The following is a 21,232-nucleotide window of genomic DNA, read 5'->3' on the forward strand; positions in this document are numbered from 1 at the left end:
TCTGGAGGACCACCCGTACGGACTATGCACACTTGCTCAGGAGTAAGTACCACTGGCCTCAATGGGGCTTGCTTCTGAGTAAATGTGCGTAAGGTTAAGCTGTTCGAAAGCCTCTGGGGATACTGTTAACAGGGCCGGAAGTGTCTAGGCACCCCCAGTTTTAAGCGATCCCGCGCCCCGCACCTCCAGCCCAGCGCCACCAACGAATCCCAACCACCACCCTAGAGTTAAAAGCAGAGCAGCGCTGCACACAACCTTTCACTTCCTGCTCCTGTTCAACGCCCTCACGCAAAGGGGTGCATGGGGAGCCGCTCTGCCCGCTAAAACTTTGTGGCGCTCCGTTCTATCGCTTCGCATTGGTCGCCCCACACAGCTCAATTGAGAACCGGAAGTGTGACTACAATTTCCCTGAGCCTGTTCAGGAAAAACCGCTCTCGTTCCCCCTCCTTCGTCTTCCCTCGCCCCGACCAGGTTGCTCCCTCGTGACGTCAACTCCCGCTCGGCCAATAGGCAAAGACCACGGCTTGCTAGGCGCTGTTGCGGGCTGGACGGATCCTTCGGCGTCGGGTTGTGTTTCCAGTCGGAAAGCTTTAATGGGACGGACTGTGCCGGGCCGAGGGTTGGAAAAACGAGCCACGGTTGATTCGGGGACCCGACTGACGCGGAGAAAGTTTCGTGGCTGTGGCAGCGACGGGGAAAGAGCGGCCCCGTCTCTCCAGCTCAGGGTGGTTCCCCAGCCAAGCCCTTGGCAGCGAAGGCCCATCGCTTTCTAACGCCGAGAGTGACCCAAGCGTGTGGAGAACGGACACTTCTGTCCTCGGCGAGTTTCTCCTGTCTTTCTAGGCGTGAGGGAACCTCGCGAACTCGGGCGGGCTGAGGCCTGTTGGCCTGGGACAGAAGCAGAGGGCACCCCCAGACCAGCTATTTCGCACCCCCGGCCCAGCGTTGGAAGCTTCCCTTGAACTGCCCTGTAATTTAGGGAAAGACTTGGGTTGTGTCAAAGGAGCTGCTGTGGGGAAAGGGATCCCCCTCGCCTTCCTCAGGACAACGGCTTTGCACTACGTGTGCGATATGTCCCCAACTATATCCTACAAGGACAGGAGTCGGCAGCGCCGGCCTGGCAGCTTCACGAACTCCCTGGATGCGATGAAAAACGAGCCTCCTCCTCTTGACGTCTATGAAGATGACCACGCCGAGGCAGATGGCGAGGTCGATATGCTGCTTGGAGAGCCAAATATTCCCCCTGCTGGGGCTCCCAAAGGCTATCGAGAAGAGCTCGGCAGTATCTTACTGCTCCTTTTCCTCTATGTGCTGCAGGGTATTCCTCTAGGGCTTGCAGGCAGCATCCCACTCATCTTGCAAAGCAAGAATGTTAGCTACAAAGACCAGGCATTCTTTAGTTTTGTCTTCTGGCCTTTCAGCCTGAAGCTGTTGTGGGCTCCTTTGGTGGACGCTGTATACTTCAAGAGGTTTGGTCGCCGCAAGTCTTGGCTTGTGCCCACTCAGTACGTCTTGGGCCTTTTTATGATGTACCTGTCTAGGCAGGTGGACTCTCTGCTTGGGGAAACAGATGGCAAAAGCCCAGATGTGGTGGCCCTTACTGTGACCTTTTTCTTATTTGAGTTCCTGGCAGCCACTCAAGACATAGCTGTAGATGGCTGGGCATTGACTATGTTGTCCCGGGAGAATGTGGGCTACGCTTCCACTTGTAACTCTGTGGGCCAAACAGCCGGCTATTTCCTGGGAAATGTTTTGTTCTTGGCTCTTGAATCAGCTTCTTTTTGCAACAAGTATTTGCGCTTTCAGCCTCAACCCAGAGGGATTGTTACGCTTTCAGGTATTAATTGTTGAAGTAGATATAATGATGCAGATATCTCTGGGAGTGCCTTCCCTCTCTTCCCCCTGCCCCCATGCTTATATGTCCATTTTAAACTGAAAATTGTTTGCCTGTGGTGTAGTAAGAAGTGGTGATAGATTCATTCTAATTTGTACTGCTTTGGGTAGGCCCCTTTTATATAATGGCTAAGAAAAGTAGTCTACTATTTTTTCTTCAGGATTTGTCATATCCATCAGACTCTGAAGATTCATATTTAGTAGCTGCGTGACCTTTTGTATATTATCTTGATAGAAAGCCAGTGTGCATAGTCTGGAAGAGCATGTGCTGCTACTTGACACATGGCAACTCTATACTTGCATATTTTGTTCAGATTACCTAGATTGAAAATGTTGCAGTGATGTCATAAACATTCATTTAAGAAGCTAAATCAGGATAGTTACCGTTGTACAAGCCTGTTAACTTAGATAGCAAGAAAGACACAATACTTCAGCTGTATCTGAGCTTCAGCTATAGGGTGATATAAAAGTGTAATAAATAATAATAATAATAATAATAATAATAATAATAATGTCTAGAAAAGAAAAAAATGTAGGTATACTAATGTTTATACAAAAGAGATGAAGGCCTGTCAAAAGCCAGATTTTTTATAGATCTCCCTTCAGCAGAGGAAAGAGGGGCACTGCTCCCACCCACCCCTTCAGCAGAGAATATAAGAAGTGCCATGCTGGATCAGACCAAAGGTCCATCTAGTCTAGTACTCTGTTCACACAGTGACCAACCAGATGTAGGCCAGGGACCAACAAGGCAGGACAAGGCGCAACAGCACCAGAGGAAAGAGGGGCACTGCTTTTACCCCACCAACATACTTTCTCACAATCATAAGGTTCTTTTTCGTGTAATCTGTACAGATTACTGTGTAATCTGTACAGCACCATGTACATTGATGGTGCTATATAAATAAATAATAATAATAATAATAGTGTTGGCTTAGGCTACCTAGTGTAAGAGGTGATGGGAAGATACTTTTTATCTCATCTTGGATTGACTTTACTTAAATAGGAAACTCACTTAAAATTGTGTATTGTGGGACACCAGCAGAATAAAGTTTATATCTGCCCTCTCCCCTTCTTGATCCTAATATCTGGAACAAGAACCAGGTTTTGTCCCTTCACTGAGGTGGATGTGAGAACCAAGCCAACTCTTTTCATAGTCCTGCCCTTGAGTTGTGTTACTTGGTTATGGTAAGAGTGTGACAGATTGTTAGGAATTGGCTTTTAAAAATAAAAATGATATAGTCTGTTACATAAAAAGGATATTATAGAGATGGAAAAACTGCAGAAAGGGGCAACTAAAATGATCAACAGGATAGAGCAACTCCCCTTCAAGAAAAGGTTACAGCATCTGGAATTGTTTAGCTTAGAAAAGAGACTAGTAAGAGGAGATCATTATACATGGTGTGGAGAAAGTGGATAGGGAAACGTTTTTCTCCTTCATAATATTAGAACCCAGGGTCATCCTATGAAGTTGATTAGTGGGAGATTCAGGACAGATAAAAGGAAGTACTACTTCACATAGCACATAGTTGAACTATGGAATTCACGTCCACAAGATAAGCTTATGGCCACCAATTTGAATGGCTTTTAAAAGGGATTGGGCAAGTTCATAGAGAAGGCTATCAATGGCTACTACTCCTGGGCTATATGCTACCTCCAGTATTAGAGGCAGTATGCTTATGTACAGCAGTTGCTGGCGAGAGCCAGTGTGGTGTAGTGGCTAGAGTGTTGGACTGAGAGTCAGGAGTTCAGGGTTCTAGTCACCACTCAGCTGTGGAAGCTCACTGGGCGATTTGGGGCCAATCACAGACTCTCAACCCAGCCTTTCTCACAGACTTGTTGTGAGGATAAAATAGAGAGGAGGATTATGTCCGCTGCCTTGGTTCCTTGGAGAAAAAAAAAGGCAAGATATAAATGTAATACATAAATAAATAAACAAACATGGGCAGGAGGGTGCTGTTGCACCCATGTCCTTCTTATGGGCTTTCCCACAGGAAGATGGTTGGCCACTGAGTGAACAGAATGTTGGGCTAGATAGACCTTTGGGCTGATCCAGCATGGCTCTTCCTATGTTCTTAAAGATTAACAACGATCGGTGGCTTTTTGTCTTGCTTGATAATTAGATAGACTGTGATGACAGAATGTATAAACAGTTGATTATTGTTTATGCAGACATTATGTAACTTTGCAGTCTAACTTTGCAGGCTCTGAAAACTCAACATTTGCCTGATTAGATTGTGGGGACACTTCTGCAGAAGCATCATATTAGCTTTGAGTGTTGTCTTAATCCTCCCAAATTTGTCCACTTTGGGGGCATCTACATTGACATTGTGCATGATACTTTGCATTATTACCACTGTTCAAGTAGCGCAAGTGCTGTCAGATTTCAGCAAACAAAACCCCATTGTTACCTCAACAGTGTGAAAATATTTCTCTTCCTTGTTCCGGAAAGAAACCTTCCTCAAATATTAGAGAATACCCAAATGGAAATAATGTTCTAACATGTTTTAAGGATTAACTAAAAATCAGAAAGCAGTGAGGTAGCTATGATGTTTCACAGAAATTTTTCACAAGCTTTGGGGGTTTCCTTTTTTTTCCTTTAAGGATGGGGTGGGGAGAGAGACTTCATGGTCCATTACATTTATGTTTTTATATTGCATTTTATTGAATTTATATTTCTTGCTTTTCCTCCAAAGAGCTCAGGATGGTATTCATAGGGCTTTCCTAATTTTATCCTGTCAGGAACGCAGTGAAGTATGTTAGAATGAGATCAGCCAAGGCCACAGACTGACTGGGTTCGGACAACACAATAAGCTATGGTGGTTTAAATAGCTGACATTTGGTTATTTAGCCCACCATGGGTTATTGTGTTGTGTGGCGGGAGTTTTTTTAACCAATACTTGGTTATTCGACTGAAATAACTATCACTGTACAGAGTTGGCTATTTGAACCACCACTAGTTATTGTGTCGTGTGGATGGTAGCATTGGTTGTTCTTTTGCCACCGTTGGTTGTTTTATCAGCCATAGAGTTGCAAGGCAAGAGTGGTCAAGCTGGCAGGATAAATTTTTGGCATCTATGGCTAATGAGGACTGAAGTGGGGAAAGACTGATAGTCAACTGAACACTGATCCACACTATGGTTGATTATTATCATATTGTGTGGGAAGTACCCTCTGGATAAACAACTGTCAAGTTGATTATTACCCCACTGTTGACATGTTGTCTGAATGTAGACAACATAGTTGTCTATGATTCATGACTAAGCAGTGTCTTGAACTCAGATCTCCACTCTCCAAGTTTAGCATTCTATCCATCTCTCACACACTTTATTTGCTTCTGTCTTGCATGTTTTGCAACAAAAGAATTAGTGATTTTTGCACTGACAAAAGGGCCTCTTTCACCCAATCTAATCAGTTTTTTGTTTTATTTTTTGCTTTGTACAGTGTACCATTGGATTATAAAACAGTACTTCATGCTGATTTGCTCTATGCCAGAAAATAATGTCAGTGATCTCTGTCTCTTTACATAGGGAGCACCTTTTGTTTACAACGTATAAACAGTGAAATGGATTATCCTAATTACCCACACAGTGTCATGGATTGCCGTGTTTTCTGAACCCAGTGTGGATGTAGTGTATTTTTATCCACCCTACAACCCATACTGTAACCCATGGTTTGTAGGGTAGATGAAAACAAATTACATCCATACCGTGTGCCAGGTTTGACAACATGGCAACCCATGGCATGGGTAATTAGGGTAATGCGAGTGGCACGCACGGGACTGAGGAAGCAACTGACAATGTAGTGTTTCCCCTGTTGATTGTCTGAACCCAGATAATATGTCCTAGACACTGTTACGCTATAAAACACCTAATCTGTCTGTCTACTTGAAAACTGTAGACAGCTACTTTATCAAATAGAAACAATAAAGAGGCAATAGATGTTTGAGTGACTTCAGGATGACTGCTCTAAGATCTTGTATTCTGTGTGATGATTTTAATTAATCATAATGCTCCCAGCTTGTTAAGTAATGAAGTTTCCTGGGTTTGGGGGATAAGAGTCTTCACTTAAATGAGTTCTTAAAATTTTGGCTCTTCATCTTTACTTAATTTACTTTTTCACATTTAAATCCTTTCCTATGGAAATTAGTTTGGCAGCTTTTCTTGTAAAAATAAAAGTTTCCGAACGTAAGACTGCTTGCTCTAACCCCATTCATTTGAATGGGCTAATCTAGCATAAATAGATTATGGATTACAGCCTAAAATAAAAACTTTGCTAGAGCTGGGGAGCTTTTATTAAAACAGGTCTCCGCATTTGGATGGTATGTAAATTGTTTCATGCTGCTCAAAGCTAGCCACAGTATCTGTGTAAATTAGTATGTTATTGGCATAAAATGTTGTACTGAAACAGATTTTGAATACATACCTGCTTTTTCAGATTTCCTGTTTTACTGGGGTGCTGTTTTCTTAATAACGACTACCTTGGTTGCGCTCTTGAAAAAAGAAAATAAGAAAGTAACCTTCTCAAAAGAAGAAACAAAAGGCATCATGGACACATACAAGCTGCTTTTCTCAATAGTCAAAATGCCAGCAGTCCTTACATTCTGTGCCCTGATTTTAACAGCAAAAGTGAGTATATTATTTGTAGTTACCAGCTGAGAATGTGTACCGTATGTACAAGTTATTATTTACCCATAGACCTATATGCCAGTCTTATGAGCCACTGTGCCAGCAAATAAATAGCTAGAAAGGGTGCTTTGGTTGCTGTGTCTCTACACATCATAACCTGCGTTGCTACAGTGGCATAATAGATTAGTGCAAGATGTCATGGTGGTATAATTTAATTGTGCCTGTTGCTATGTGGGGAGCTGCTGCCTTTGCAGACCTCTGAGAGATTAGTGTTTGGTAATGATATTTATAATGAGGCCTTGCAATTCATAAGTTGCACAGTAAGGCACATATGCTCAGCCTCTCAACTATGGGATGACACTGGAGCTTCGCTGATACAAAGCAATCTATTTTTCAAATATTGTTTTGAATATCTGCATGGGAGAAGTACAATCATGTCTGTAATCCTGCCCCTTAAATGCATTTGGTGTAATGTCTGGAAGAACATACAAGTGAACAAACTCTATGCATGTAGGCTCTGCATGTCCAATTAAGGACACTGTCTAATCAAAAGTTCCTCAGATGCACCCTATGTACGTGTATCCACATGGGCTCTTTTAGATGCTACACCACACGCAGACACATCTGGAATGAGGTCAGTGGGTACAAGCAAACACAGTCCCAACTTCTCCCTCTGCACATGTTCAGAATAATGTCTGAACATTGCTTCTAGTATATTGGTCTGAAATGTACACTTTTTCAGGAGTTTTATCTACCACTTGTGTTTTATAGGTTTCTGCAGGAGAGGTTCAGCCTCTGGCATTTCTAGTTAAACAGAATCTGGTAGCAGGTTATGTTGTGGGGGGGGGATCTGCCTGGGACCAGCCAGAGTAGACAGTACTGGCCTAGATGGCACAAATAGCTGATTTGATATAAGGCAGCTTCCTTTGCATGGTTTAAAGCAAACTTGTATCTAAAGTCTAAACACACCATAGTCTACAGTTACATTTTGAGGAGTATATTTTATAGTTTTGACAAAAAGAAATGCCACCTAGGCTACATGTCCCAGTAATTAATGCAATTAAACTATTACACTGTCTATGGCAATTAAGACTTGCCACTCCAAGTGACACAGTGAGTCACCACTCTGTGCTTTCTCTCTTTGTTCTTGACAGACAGTATGAGCCCAGTTAGCCCTGTACCCAGACACTGGCTGTGCTGCTGCTTCTTTTATCCCTACCCCCACCCAATCTCTGATGTGAGAAGTAAGAGAGAGACCTTACTCATTCTCCATAGTGCTGCTCTTTCAATTCCTCAGATTGAGAGCTCATAACATACAGTCTGAAGGAGGAAAACAGCCGTTGTAACTAGCATCTCACTGGCTGTCTTCGGGCGATCATGCGTCAGCTTAATAAGACAAGTTATTTATTAATCTTATGCCCTTGCATACAGCCCTTTCCCTCATTCCTTCATGGCATGCTACAATGAACCCCACTCGGAAGTTTTCAGTTAACCATAATTTCCCATTATGTCCAAACTGGGTAACTAGGTTTACCAGGTTTGGAACAAGCCAAGATCTTAAATCAACTTCAAACTATGTTTGAAGATCTTGGCTTGTTCCAAAGGGATAACCATAGTTTCCTGGTTAATTGAAGACTTTCTGGTTTATCACAGTGGTTAATTGAAGACTTCTTGGTTTATCACAGTGCACACAGGAGGGAGGAAGAAAGGGTCGGTGTGAGGATGGGGTTCATGGGCAAATGGCTTGGGCATATTAAGCTAAGAGATGATTGTCCAGACTGGGCCAGTAAACAGCACATCATGCATAGTCACTGTCCTGTCTGACTTCCGTTTTTGTCTTCTGAGAGCACTGAGGGTGGGGGATGCCTCACTTTGACGCTTTTCTTGATACTGGGTTGCTTCTGCTTTTCTCCCTGTAACCTGGAAGACCTCATCAAAATGTGCTACCAACACTTCTTTGCTGAGGAGCTATGAAATAAATGGTGGTTAAACGATGTAACTCTTCCTAATATCAACTACAGCTGCTGAATGCTGACAAATTTGTAGCCCAAACAGGGCCACTAAAACAAGAGAAAGGGTATCATCATGCTTGGGAGATCCCCAAAATTTGCATAACTGCAGAAATAACAGGGCAACCTCCCCCCCTCCACAACATGGCAAATCAGGACTGCCACTATTCAGTGGCCAGGGACCCACAAGCAGGTCAGGGTGCAACAGCACCTTCCCACCCCTATTCCCCAGCAACTGGTGTGTACAGGCTTACTGCCTTTGATACTGGAGGTTCAAGTGGAGGAGCCAAGTGAGAGTAATCCAGCTGTGGTGGCTAACATGCTGGCTCATTCGCAACAACCCTGGATTAAAAAACCCGTGGGCTATCATTATGTGTGAACTGGGCCAATGCCTCTTTAGACTGTTGTCTGGGCTATATTGCTGCATTTTTATAGCTCTGTATTATTGATCCAAGAGCCACTGTTGTTCAGCCTCCCATAACTGTTATGAAATGTGGTAATTTTTGGTCAAAATGTTTGGAATGGGTCTGATCCTTCAGAAAGCTGACATGTAGGTGGTATAAGAGACTAAAGGAAATTGTGCTTGAGTACCTGCGCAAACTGCAGAGTTCTAAATTGTATTTTTGGGAAATGATTAACACGATAATGAAAGTTTCTTTGGCTCAGAGTCCCTGCAACTTGTAAGATGGGTTAGCCTTTTAGTTGGCTCCATGCCTAATATAAGTAGCTCGCCATACTCTCCACTAGGAGCATGCTGGCTCAATTCAGACAACACAGCAACTCATGTTTTGTGCTAAAAAATAGCTGAGAACCCACACCATGATCTGAGCTTTGAAACATTCAACTGTTATACCATGGTTAATGCTTGTTTTTTCATGTGCTTAGCACACCATTTCATAAGTTCCCTCCCATCTCCATGATGCAGCATCTTCTTGACACCAAGCAGCAGTCATAACTGCTGTTTGTCAATGGCTTGTGAATTCAGATGTAGTGCAAACTGTGGTTTTCAAGCCAGCCTCAAACCATGATTAGGTGTCTTGCTTTGGTCACCCCTCACAAACCACATTCAGATGAAAAAACAAACTATGGTTTGGCTTGGTGTCTGAATGCAGTCACTGTTACATAGGGGCAGGTAGGCAAGCAAGCAAGATTTTATTTGGCTAAGCAATTAAAAAAAACTTTACTTGCATGTCTGGGTCACAGTGTTAGTACTTGGATCTGGGTTTGAATTTCTTATAACCCATGGTTGGGTGACCATGGACAAGTCACTATATCTCAGTACAGTAGAAAAATAAGGAGCTACTGCAAGATTTGTTGTGGAGGTGAGAGACATGGCAATATGCTTTCCACTCTAATAATGCTATAGAAATTAACAAGATCTTATGTTGCAGATCGGATTCTCAGCAGCAGATGCAGTAACAGGACTGAAACTGGTAGAAGAAGGAGTACCGAAAGAGCACCTGGCTCTACTTGCTGTTCCAATGGTTCCATTACAGATCATATTGCCTTTGATTATCAGCAAATACACGGCAGGTCCACAGCCCCTGAACACATTTTACAAAGCTATGCCATTTAGGTAAAAATGTATTGATTGTTACACTTGTTAATACACACCGTAATCTGTTAATGTGGAACTATGATTTTGTAACCATTAAAAGCAATAGGTTGATTCCAGCCATGACTAACATAAGTCCCATGAATTTCAATCGGTCTGCCTTAAGTGTGACTAAATTTGGAACCAATCCAATGAGACATATATGCCAGGATTTTACTGGGTAAATTTAACGGTGCTTATGAGCTTCAACAACACCCCCTGCTGTTCATTATGCAGTTTATTGTGAAGCGAGATGGCATTGCTGAATTAAACCTTCCATGAACTGTTGTTGATTTAAACACCATTTTTATCCTCCCAGTTTACTTAAACTGCAGAGGAGCTTCCTTATAGGTAATGGTGTTGTCTATGTTTGGAGTAAACTTGGTCATCTGGACCCTTTCTGTCTGGTTTGTGAAACTGATTCTATGGCCTACATTCAGTTTTTATGGACCAATCATTTTCTTCCAACCTATTTGGACTAGGAAACAGTGAGTTTAGGCATCCCTGTATGAAATGTATCTCAGTCTTATGTGGTCTCTCTCTCTCTCTCTCTCTCAAACTAGAATTCCTATGATCCACCAGTGCCTGTTTAATTGATAAAACTAGATGCACATGCAGGATCCATTCATTTTTATTTTATATATTGTATCATTACATTTTTATCCTGCCTTTTTTCCTCTGGCAAGGAACCTCCTCCTCTCCACTTTATCCTCACAACAACCCTGTGAGGTAGGTTAGGCTGTGAGTCAGATGCCTGACCCAAAGTAGCCCAGTGAGCTTCATGACCTGAGCGGGGACTAGAACCTGAATTTCTCAAGTCCCAGTCCAATACTGAAAATACTACACCACGCTGGCTGCCTTTCCAGTCAAGGCATAAATCTTCTATGTTACATTATCTTTAGAAAACACATTTGTTTAAAAATGCTTTAATGAGTTAAAAGTAAGGTGCACATAGACCAGCATTCTTCACAACCGGCATGTGCTTGGTACCCACTAGAATTGCCCAGTGTACCATAATCTACCTCTCTCCTGCCCATCCCATCCCCAGTTTGTATCTTGTCATGAACCTTGGGTTGATCCTGCTAGCTTCTGTTGATATAATGCAGGAAATATTTTGGTAATCAACTCAAGATGTTTTCTCTCCTCTTTTTACTACAGATTGCTGTTTGGGTTGGAATTTGCTCTCTTGGTTTGGTGGACTCCCAAAGTAAAATACGAAGGAGGATTTCCCATCTATTACTACTTTATATTGTTGCTAAGCTATGCCTTGCATCAGGTAACAACTTGCTATATTTTTGTATGTATTTTGAGACTTCTGTGTAGATAAAAGGTGTTTTTCTAACAGTCCTTTTATATGTGTACATTGTCCTGTGCTAAAGCTTTGCATATACCTGTGTTGAGTACTATTTCCTAAAATACACTTGTCTGTTCTTTACAAATAAATATGTATTGTACCCTGCCTTGATCCAGAAGGAGAGGCGGGTAACAAATAAAATTATTATTATTATTATTATTATTATTTGCTATTAATACCAGTCTTAATGGTTAGATCATGTGGTAAACAATGCAATATAGCAAAAGGAATTGCATGGTGTAAATTCCTACTTTTGGTTGTTTAGGTTTGAAAAATGTTTTGAGTGTCTGCCTTTTTACAGGATTTTAGAAAAGAGGTTATTTTCCATTTTTTTTCCATTTTATATAACATACAAGGAAACATATAATTAACATGACATGAGTCCAATGAGCTAAGAATAAATCACCCAAATTACTTGAAAACAACCTCAAACTGTTTGACACAAACACACAGTCATTGCTATCAAAACTACTACCAATAATAATGAATTATTCCAAGAACAGTGACTGAAGACCAATATTTGCTCTGGAATTCTCTATGCAATGCTTATGAATATATTATTTTACCTTGATGTATCTTTGTTTAAAGCCTTTTAGGGTGAATTAATGTTGAAATCTTATATCTGCTTAGTTAGGAGCAACTCTATTGAACTCAGTGGGACTTATCTTAGAATAGAAATTGTCTTTAAGCTTTCCTAAATGAATATATAAGAGATTGAAACTGTTAACTGATCTTGGCCAAGGTTGAGGCTATGTTGCTGGATGCCCTTGTTCATACGTGCGTATGAACCCTCATATGTGCATTTGAACCAAATGTACCCAGAAATATTGGGATCTTTTGCAGAGGTGGTGTGCACAGAGTGCATTGTACTTTGACAAAACTTGAGAAATTAATTCAAGAACACTAGCTATGCTAGAGTGACCAGATACAAAAGAGGGCAGGGCTCCTCAAGCTTTAACTGTTATGATGAAGAAGGAATTGCAGCAGGTGCTGCATGCATACAAATGACACCTGCTGAAATTAACTTTTCTATACACCTGTTAAAGATGCAGGAGCCCTGTGCTTCTTTTCATATGATCACCCTAAGTTATTCCCACCCATCACCTTTCCCTGGGGCAGATAATAGAGTTAGCATAATTATTTTCAGAGGAAGGGAGAGGAAAGTACAGGTGACCCTACTCAACTTCATCAGATTCCCTTATTAGATATGGTGCGGATCATAGAGTTGCCACCAATAATCGCAACCCTGAGTCCAGGTCCCATAGAAAGCTAGAAATAACTGATTTATTACTTAAAAGTTATTACTTAAATTTTTTTCTCTTCTTTTGATTGTCTTTGTGTCGCATTTGTTGTCTTTCCCCAGGTTACAGTGTACAGCATGTATGTTGCTATAATGGCTTTCAATGCCAAAGTTAGTGACCCACTCATTGGCGGAACGTACATGACACTACTTAACACACTCTCAAATTTGGGAGGAAACTGGCCTGCCACAGTAGCTCTTTGGCTTGTGGATCCACTTACCGTGAAGGAGTGCACTGGAATTCAAGGACACAGCTGTGGAACCACAGCTGCTGCAGAAGTAAGTTTGGTACTGGGGCATTTTTCATTCTAGGACGACTCCCAGTAAAGTGACATGGACTTGATCTTCCATATTTAAAAAGCTTTCTAAGGACATTTTGGGATTATCATTTTGTGGGTTTTGCACATTATCAGCATTCAAATTAAATTGTATCAGTTGCCAAAATAATTTGTACTTCCTGTGTGAGCCTCTTATCTTTCTACTATTTATTAAAACCTCCCATATCAAAGCTATCTTTGCTACACAAGACCTTTTCTCTGCCAATAAAATCAAAGGAGGAGAGCAAAAATTTGGGGCTTTTCAGAATATTGAGAGCAGGTTACTTTGTGAGAACAACATCTTTGCTTTGACTGCAAACCACGTGCTTCTGTTCTTTTCCTCCTTCCGTAGGCCTCACCAAGGTGCCCATTGACTTAATTAGCTGAGATATGACCGAGCCTTGTGACTATGTACGTTGGCTTCGTTCCTTCCTTCACATGAGCTAGCAAACTAACTAGGAAGCCTTCCATTAACTATAGCCTTCCATCTATGTTAAGGACTCGTAAAATTGTCATGTATTTTAAACCTTTAATGCTTTAATATTTTATTTTATTTTAATTTTTGTACATTTCTTTTCCTAGGTTTTAAAATGTATATGTTTTAAATTTTGTAAGGCCGCCTTGAGGCCCAGTATTGGGCAAATGATGGAATGCTAATAATAATAATAGGGATGAGAATCCTTTTCAGCCCGAGGGCTGAATTAATTCTGGCCAAGCATGTCAGGCACTGCACCCCTAAGTGGGTGGGGTCACCCACTGCTGGCGTAGGGCCCCGGTGTGATTGCTCAGACCCTATTCACTTACTCTCACCCATCACTCCTCCCCAACTGCAATCAGGCTTTTTAAAAGCCTCTGTCAATGACAATGGAGGCTCCTTTAAAGCCTAAATACAGTGGGAAGGGGTGATTTTTCAGATGGGGGTATAGGGTTAGGGAGAGAAAGTTAGCGCTTCCCTCTCCAGCAGCAATCCCCCCCCGCAAAAAAATGCCCCCCTTGCTGCAATTAGGCTTTTAAGAGCCTAATTCTTACCAATACTGGCTTTTTTAAAAAAAGCCTCAGTTGCAATATGGGAAGTAGGAGGGGAAATCCATTATCTCTGAATGAAGATAAGGACAGGGGCTAGGTGGCGACCTCCCATAGGCTGTATCTGACCCACAGGCTGAAGTTCCCCATCTCTGAATCATAGTTTCCATTCCCCACCCCACCCCAAATTCAGAAACTATGGTTAATGGCTTCGTGACAAGCCAGGGTATTAAGTTACAGGTTGAAGTTCACTTAATATCCTGGCTTGTTCTGAAGCTATCAACCATAGTTTTCCAGTTTCGACAAAATAGGGTGGGGGTATTAAAGTTAATGGAAGACTTCCTGAGGTGCTGGCTGAAGATATTTTGCTGTTTAAGGTGAAGGACAAGATGGTACCCCAGTCCTATACTACATGTATAGAAACTAGTCTGACAGTTAGATCTTGCTTTAACATTGGTGGTGAGACAGTGACTGGGTTCACACAATAATGGAGTGAAAATATGACACGGTGGGCTATTTTTCCTCCCCAACGGGTGTTGGTTGCGACTTGACCATTAGCAGAATTACCCTTGCCAGGTGCAGGTTGTTGTAACGTCTGAATCCAGTGAACGTGGGTGGCTGGGATTTATAAACCATCCTGAAAACCATGGCTTGTTCTACGGTTTGTAAACCACTGCTGCCACCACTTTCGCCAGATTTGGATGTCACAACAACTCGTGCCTGGCAAGGTTAATTATACTAAATTAGGTAGCTCACAACTGGCATGTGCAGAGAGGAAAAATAAGCCATCATGTGAACCTGCCAGTGACTTGGTTCACAGAATCACCGCAGACCACAGTGGCTTATTTAAGGCATGGTGGGTTGCACTGTGTGCCAAATGACTTTTGAATATTCAAGCTGCAGCCACTTGCTGGTGAGGGTGGATTGTCGACCTGGTTAACAAACCACACACAACCCTAAAACAAGCTACTGTGGTTTAGCGTGAGATGTGAAGAGGCCCACTGTCCTCTGTTACACCTGAGAACAGCAGACTAGCTTAGGCAGCAGAGGCCAAGTGGCATGGTACACACAAGTCCGTCATTTCATTCCTCGCTGTCACTCTCACACCCCTGCATCTGCTGCCTGAGGGGCTACTTCAATAGGGCCGGCTCTATTGTGAGCTGACTTTGTGTCTTGTTCACTTCCTCTAGCGGGCTATATGGCTCATTCATAATCCATATCTCTCTAGTTATCTGTGCTCTGGTTTGAATTTCTGTAATGCACTTGGGCTGCTTTTGACAAAAGATGAGATACTTCAGCTAGTGCAAACGGAGACGTGAGATTGTTAACAGGGACTGGCTGATTTGTTCAGAGTATGCCAGTGCTTTATGATCTGTACTGGCTGCTAGTCCAGGCCCAATTCAAGCGCTGGTATTATCCTACCTGGCTTTGGACCAGGTTACGCAAACAATTGTCTCCTTCCATATACCTGCCTGGACCCTAAGATCATCTTTAGAGACCCTTGTCTAGGTCTTCCCACTGAATGAGGTGAGATGGCTGCTAAGGAGGAGCCCTTTTTAGTGGTGACATCTCGATTGTGGAATGACTTGACCAAAGAGGCTTGCCTGGCGCCTACATTGTGGTCTCTCTGGCACTAGGTGAAGACTTTTTTTTATTTTTCAAAATTTTTTTTTAGTTCTTCAGTTTTAAATGAAGAACTGTTAGGATGTTTCGATGGAAAAAGTCCTACAACTACCAGCATTTCCCAAGTAAACATGCAGAGGATTGCACCCTTAGTGTTTGTTTAAATCTTTGCAGTACTGATGACTTTTATTTTGGTTTTTGCTTTGGTTCTGTTCTATTTTAAATGTAAAGGTCTTTATATTATGTTTTACTGTATTAAAATATTTTGTTTTTTAGGCTTTGATTTGTGAACTGCCTAAAGTGCTTTGGCTGTTGTGCAGTATAAAAATAACATCTTCGTTTATTAAGCCGAAACGTAATTGTCTAAACATGGGCATTGTAAAGCTCTAAGCAGCTGGGTTGCCCCTTTTCTCTCTCCTCTGGCCCCATCTCTTTTCAGTATCATCTACAAATGTCTTGTTGACCTTTTGTTATGAAGTAGTTCAAAGCAGTGGAAAGCCAGCTGTATAATAAATAGAAAAATGTTTTAATGCAATTGTTTTTAATATGTCAAAAACAGCTTGTTCACCTATAATACTAATTTGTTCACTTGATGTGTCTGTCTATATAACACCTCCGACCCTTCTCTCTTGCAGCTTTGTACAAAAGAAGGTGGATCTTGTGTTATTACCCTGGATGGTTATTACATGGAGTCCATAATATGCGTGGCTTTGGGATTTGCTTGGTGGCTGTTCCTTGGACCCAAATTCAAAAAGCTGCAAGATGAGGGAGCATCTTCATGGAAATGCAGGAGGAGCATATAATGAAAATGGAGTGCCAGAAAAGACTAGCAAAAGTTGTTACGGCTTTGTCCCAAACTTGTACAAGAGAACAAAATATCTATATCAAAGAAATGGTCAGTTTACACATGCCAAATGACTTTACAAAAAGAAAAGCCAGGAGATTAGTGCATAGATCGGTAATAAAGTTTGCTGTCCCTATTTAAAATTACCCTTATGGTTAGAAAACCAAAACATACTCCAAAACAGCACTTTTAAATTATATAGTTGTCCTGTTAACTTGCATTGGCTGCCTTTTTGTCTTCTATTGATTTAACGGTATCTCTAAATGAAATCTGGGGATATGATACCTTGAAATATTTTTTGATTGAATATAAAGATTGAATGTATATGGTAAAAAAGCTAGAAAGAAAAACTGGTACTGTACATTTTTTTCCTTTTTAATTGTTTTATATTGCGGACCATAACTACATTTTGTGGGAGAAAACAATGAGTAGAAAAAATTTCAAATGTAAAGCTCTTGTAAGCTTTAAAGATTTATAAGAAGGATATTTTTATAATGGCGACAATTCAGCTTTTTTTTTTAAAAAAATGTGCACACTTTACTTCAAGGCACTTTGATTTGCAAATAGAAATGGTTTCTTTACTGTAGCATTAGTATCAGAGGGAATGGCTTGACCCTTGACAATGATTGTAAAAAATAGAGAGGCAAGACATCAAATTACCCAGTACTGAAGAAAAGGCTTCCAAAAGATTAGCAGCAGATATAAGATCAGTAAATTCTGTTTGTGTGTAGAAAAGGCAAATATATAGTTTCTCTAGAACTGAACATGCTACTTGTTTGTGTGCAGAATCCAAAGGACCAAGCAAAAAAGACTGTGCCTTTTGATAAGAAGTTGTGTAAAATGGTGATCAGGTGTCTGTACTGCTACATTTTAGAACATGCATGTCATTCATCCATTCCTACTGATGTTAGGAATTTCCTGTAGCTGCTGACTATTGCAATGGTCATTATTAAGAGGTACTCTTCTCTTCAGTGCCTTAATGATGTACAGTTTGATGTATATCAAGTGGAAAGGGGCACCGTACAGTATGTGAGATGTATTTTGTACATCTTTCATAATATTATAACACCTTCAAAAGGTGTGACAGGCTAGTGTCATAGTTATGATGCTAGCATGAAATGCTGAAATATTAATATCAAAGGTATTTTCTAACTTTTATTGGTTATTTCAAGAGATCAGTTCTTTCTGAAATAGGATATTCTTGATTCCAAGTGAATCTATCTTGATTTACATTGTACAGTTTTTTTTTCTTTTAAAGCTCTTTTCAGAGTGTAAATAAACATTAGAAAAGTAAGCTAATACAGACTTTAAGCATGCTATCTTGGGAATATGTTCTATTGAAATGAGTGGGACTTGATTCCAAGGAAATTGGGATAGGATCACATGTTGAAAGGAGTTTTAACACTATCAACGGAGACGGAGAACCCTCCTTAGCCTTACCTTGATCTATATTTCTCCGCATCTAAAGAACGAAGTGGTCCACAATTAAGTGTATAACTTAAATCAACAACTTTGACGCTGCTACTTGGATTTATTTCAGAGTATTTTTATTAACTGGTTTATCGATTTCAGTGATAGGCTGCAACCTTGAAACTATATTTATTTGGAGCAGTTTATTTTAAGATAATGGGAGAACTCAAGGACTGCTCCAAATAAAACTATATTTATTTGGAATAGTCCTGGAGTTCTATTACCTTAAAACAAACTGCTCCAAAAAATATAATTTCAAGGTTTCAGCCTAACATTAGAATCTATAAACCAGTTAAATAGCAATACTCTGATTTAAACCATTGGACCTAAACAGGATTTAAATCCAGGTAACAATGTTTAACTTGGTAATGATTAGACAATGTTGAGTTGTGGCTACTTGTTTGATTATATCCTGTAGTTAGGTACAAGGTTTGAGATTACAGGATGCTGAAGGCATGATACCATGGTCTGTTGGCAATCCTCAAAGAGTTTGAGGCTCACTACTTTTTCCTCTTGGCATGTTCTAACATAGTGTTAGTATATTGTCTTTATCTTGTAATTAGTTCATATGAATAATCTGACCTGTTCACTTGAATGAAAATTCACAGCATGCTCATGAAACACTTTTCATTTTCATTCATTGTTTACAATAGCCAGATTTTGTTTGCCTTAAATTTGATCTACCCTCATTGGCTAGGTAAGCACAAATAAAATAATCTTAGCTTCAGTACTATTTGAATAAAATGGTTCATTAGAGGATATTTAGTGGTTTGAACATGTATTTATTGTTGTTCCACTTATTTTTGTTTTGATATAGCATAAATGGAAGACCTGTTAACAACAAAAAAGTTCCTTAATTGTCTCTAGCCAGCATTTGAGAAAGGATAGTTCTCGAAAAGGGTATCTAGGTTGCAGAAAATGCAAAACAAATTATCTAGTTACCTTTTTATATTTTCCAGTTCCGTATTACTATTTATACAATGTGCCAAGTTGAATAAAGGCTATGCATTTAAACCAATGTCTGATACTGTAGAGTAAATTCTGTAGATGGCTAACTTAAACGCAGAATAAATAATGCCAAACTAAGATCTGGAAAAACATCTTAACTGTAATGACTAGGATCCAAAGAACCACTGAAGGTGGACTTTGGGTTGTGTTTTTCAAAGAGCAGCACCCAGGGAATACCAAAGCTAATTTTGAAATGCAGAGGGCTTTCAAAACAGCTGGTGACACCCAGCGTGGGATTCTGCTCTACAAAGGTAAGAAAGATCAAAAACCTTACTGAGCATGCCCAAGCCCTTGGGAATCAAAATGGATCTTTTGATCCTGGCCTATAGCCGATTTCAACTACGTGGATTGGTTTAATTCTTTTCTCATTACTAAAATATGTCCTAAATATATACCATTGAGAGATGAACAAAGTGTTCCTTCCTGAATATGATGCTGCTAACTTTTATGCGAATCCAAGAGTGGTTTAGCATTACCTTTTCCACTCATTGGCATTTCTGTTAAAACTTCCCATGTACCATTCTTGCACACTGGTCACTGTCTTGATTTGTAGAAGTATTCCTGTGGATTTAAAAACATCCTGAGGAACGTCCCTACACCTGCAATATGAATCTGTGGGACCACTACAAGTTAAGTAGTTCATGAATTGAAGCATCAGCTTTTTCACTTTAAATACAGTACTGGAGCTGTTATTAAATGAAAACAAAAGTGTAATTATTGAAAGTTGTCTATCTACATTGTGTGAAAACGTAAGTGAATTATGCTAACTGCTATTAGTTCATTTCAGACTACAAATGATGTAAATTGGTGAGGAAAAGTTCTAATTTAAAGTCTGGTCAACTTTCACTGTGATTTGATTAAATGGGGGTGTTCATTTAATTGGAATAAATGATAACATGTAATTGCTTCCCATTTTCAGGATAATGAGACATCCCTGATAGCAGTTTTCAGCATTCAGGCAATTAAGTACAATTACCTCATGAAAAGTGGAACATGTGATCTCACTTGTGTATAAGGTTCACAAGATAGTGTTTCTTATGTCAAGGTAGAAGCTCTCAAGGAGGAAGGAGGCATACAGAGTTGTGATAAAGGTATTATTTGATAACTACTGTTTGAGCTTCTTATCCTGTGAATCTTATCCAGCACTCTGCAATGCTGTGTTCAGTTGTCATTATCCGATTTACAAAGCTTTGTTGTTTCTGTTTTTTTCATGAGATATAAATGTCATGGTTTTGCCTGGAACAATGTACTCTACTTGTAACTTTGAAGATATATCAGACATGACCATAGAGGTATTTTGTAATACACTATTGCCTTCTTTTGAAGAAACAAAAAACTAATAAGTTGAGGCAAATTATATACAATCAAATTCATTTTCCAAGCTGTACATACTTATTGAAAAAAGGTATTACAATATTGTTCAAATGGACCTCTTAAAAATATTTTAGTGAGAAGAGAAGGCGAGGAAGCCTATTAAACTATGTATTTACGTTGACTGTAACATAGACTGGAAACAGAGGTATAATGTATATGTTGGATTATTTCTGAGGTTTTTTCCCTGTATGATGTGCTGTAAATTATGGCAGTGCTATTTAAAAAACAAAACAAAAAACCCAAATACTTTTACTTCTGGGGTGACTTAATTATCTGGAAGCTTATAATAAAACTTCTGGCGCATATTAAAAATGGTTGACTAAAATGGAACCCATATAACTATTTCCTTTCACTGTTTTACTTAACATGTTTGGGGTTTCTTCATATTTAAGCTTATAAAGATGTTTAAATCCTATTACTTGATAAATATGAGACCACACTATGATTTCCTTGTTGAAAATGCTTTATATGGAAACAGTAGAAAGAATAGTTTTGGAAGTTTTATCTTTTGTTTCAATAAAGTAAAGTTCCAGTTTTAATTTTTCCATGTATATTGATCGGCATAACCGGAAGGGATAGCCCCATTGAGAAAATTGCTTTAAAATCTTTGTTGCCATTTTATATCAACCATAATCATAGCAATCTGTTCTATATTTTGCTCTGTATCTTCTCTTGCTACTTACGAGCGTTTTCCAAAATTGCATTTCCAAAACAAAGTAACTATTATCACATTCAGCAAGATAACAATAGCAGCTGCTGAAACCACTTCAAACATAAAACAAACTGCATCTGAAATGC

At 40.1% G+C, this 21,232-nt stretch overlaps 1 protein-coding gene across 1 annotated transcript; it reads left to right on the forward strand.

Moving 5' to 3' along the window:
• The first annotated feature begins 977 nt into the window (after positions 1-977).
• Positions 978-20,969, forward strand: SLC33A1 (solute carrier family 33 member 1). Its single transcript, XM_063132061.1, has 6 exons — positions 978-1,837; positions 6,328-6,518; positions 9,919-10,103; positions 11,280-11,397; positions 12,839-13,054; positions 16,374-20,969. The coding sequence occupies exons 1-6, from the start codon at positions 1,072-1,074 to the stop codon at positions 16,539-16,541; spliced, it is 1,644 nt and encodes a 547-aa protein (XP_062988131.1). The 5' UTR covers positions 978-1,071; the 3' UTR covers positions 16,542-20,969.
• Positions 20,970-21,232: the final 263 nt, after the last annotated feature.

This window comes from Elgaria multicarinata, chromosome 8, assembly GCF_023053635.1.
Source record: "Elgaria multicarinata webbii isolate HBS135686 ecotype San Diego chromosome 8, rElgMul1.1.pri, whole genome shotgun sequence".
NCBI classification, from domain to species: domain Eukaryota; kingdom Metazoa; phylum Chordata; class Lepidosauria; order Squamata; family Anguidae; genus Elgaria; species Elgaria multicarinata.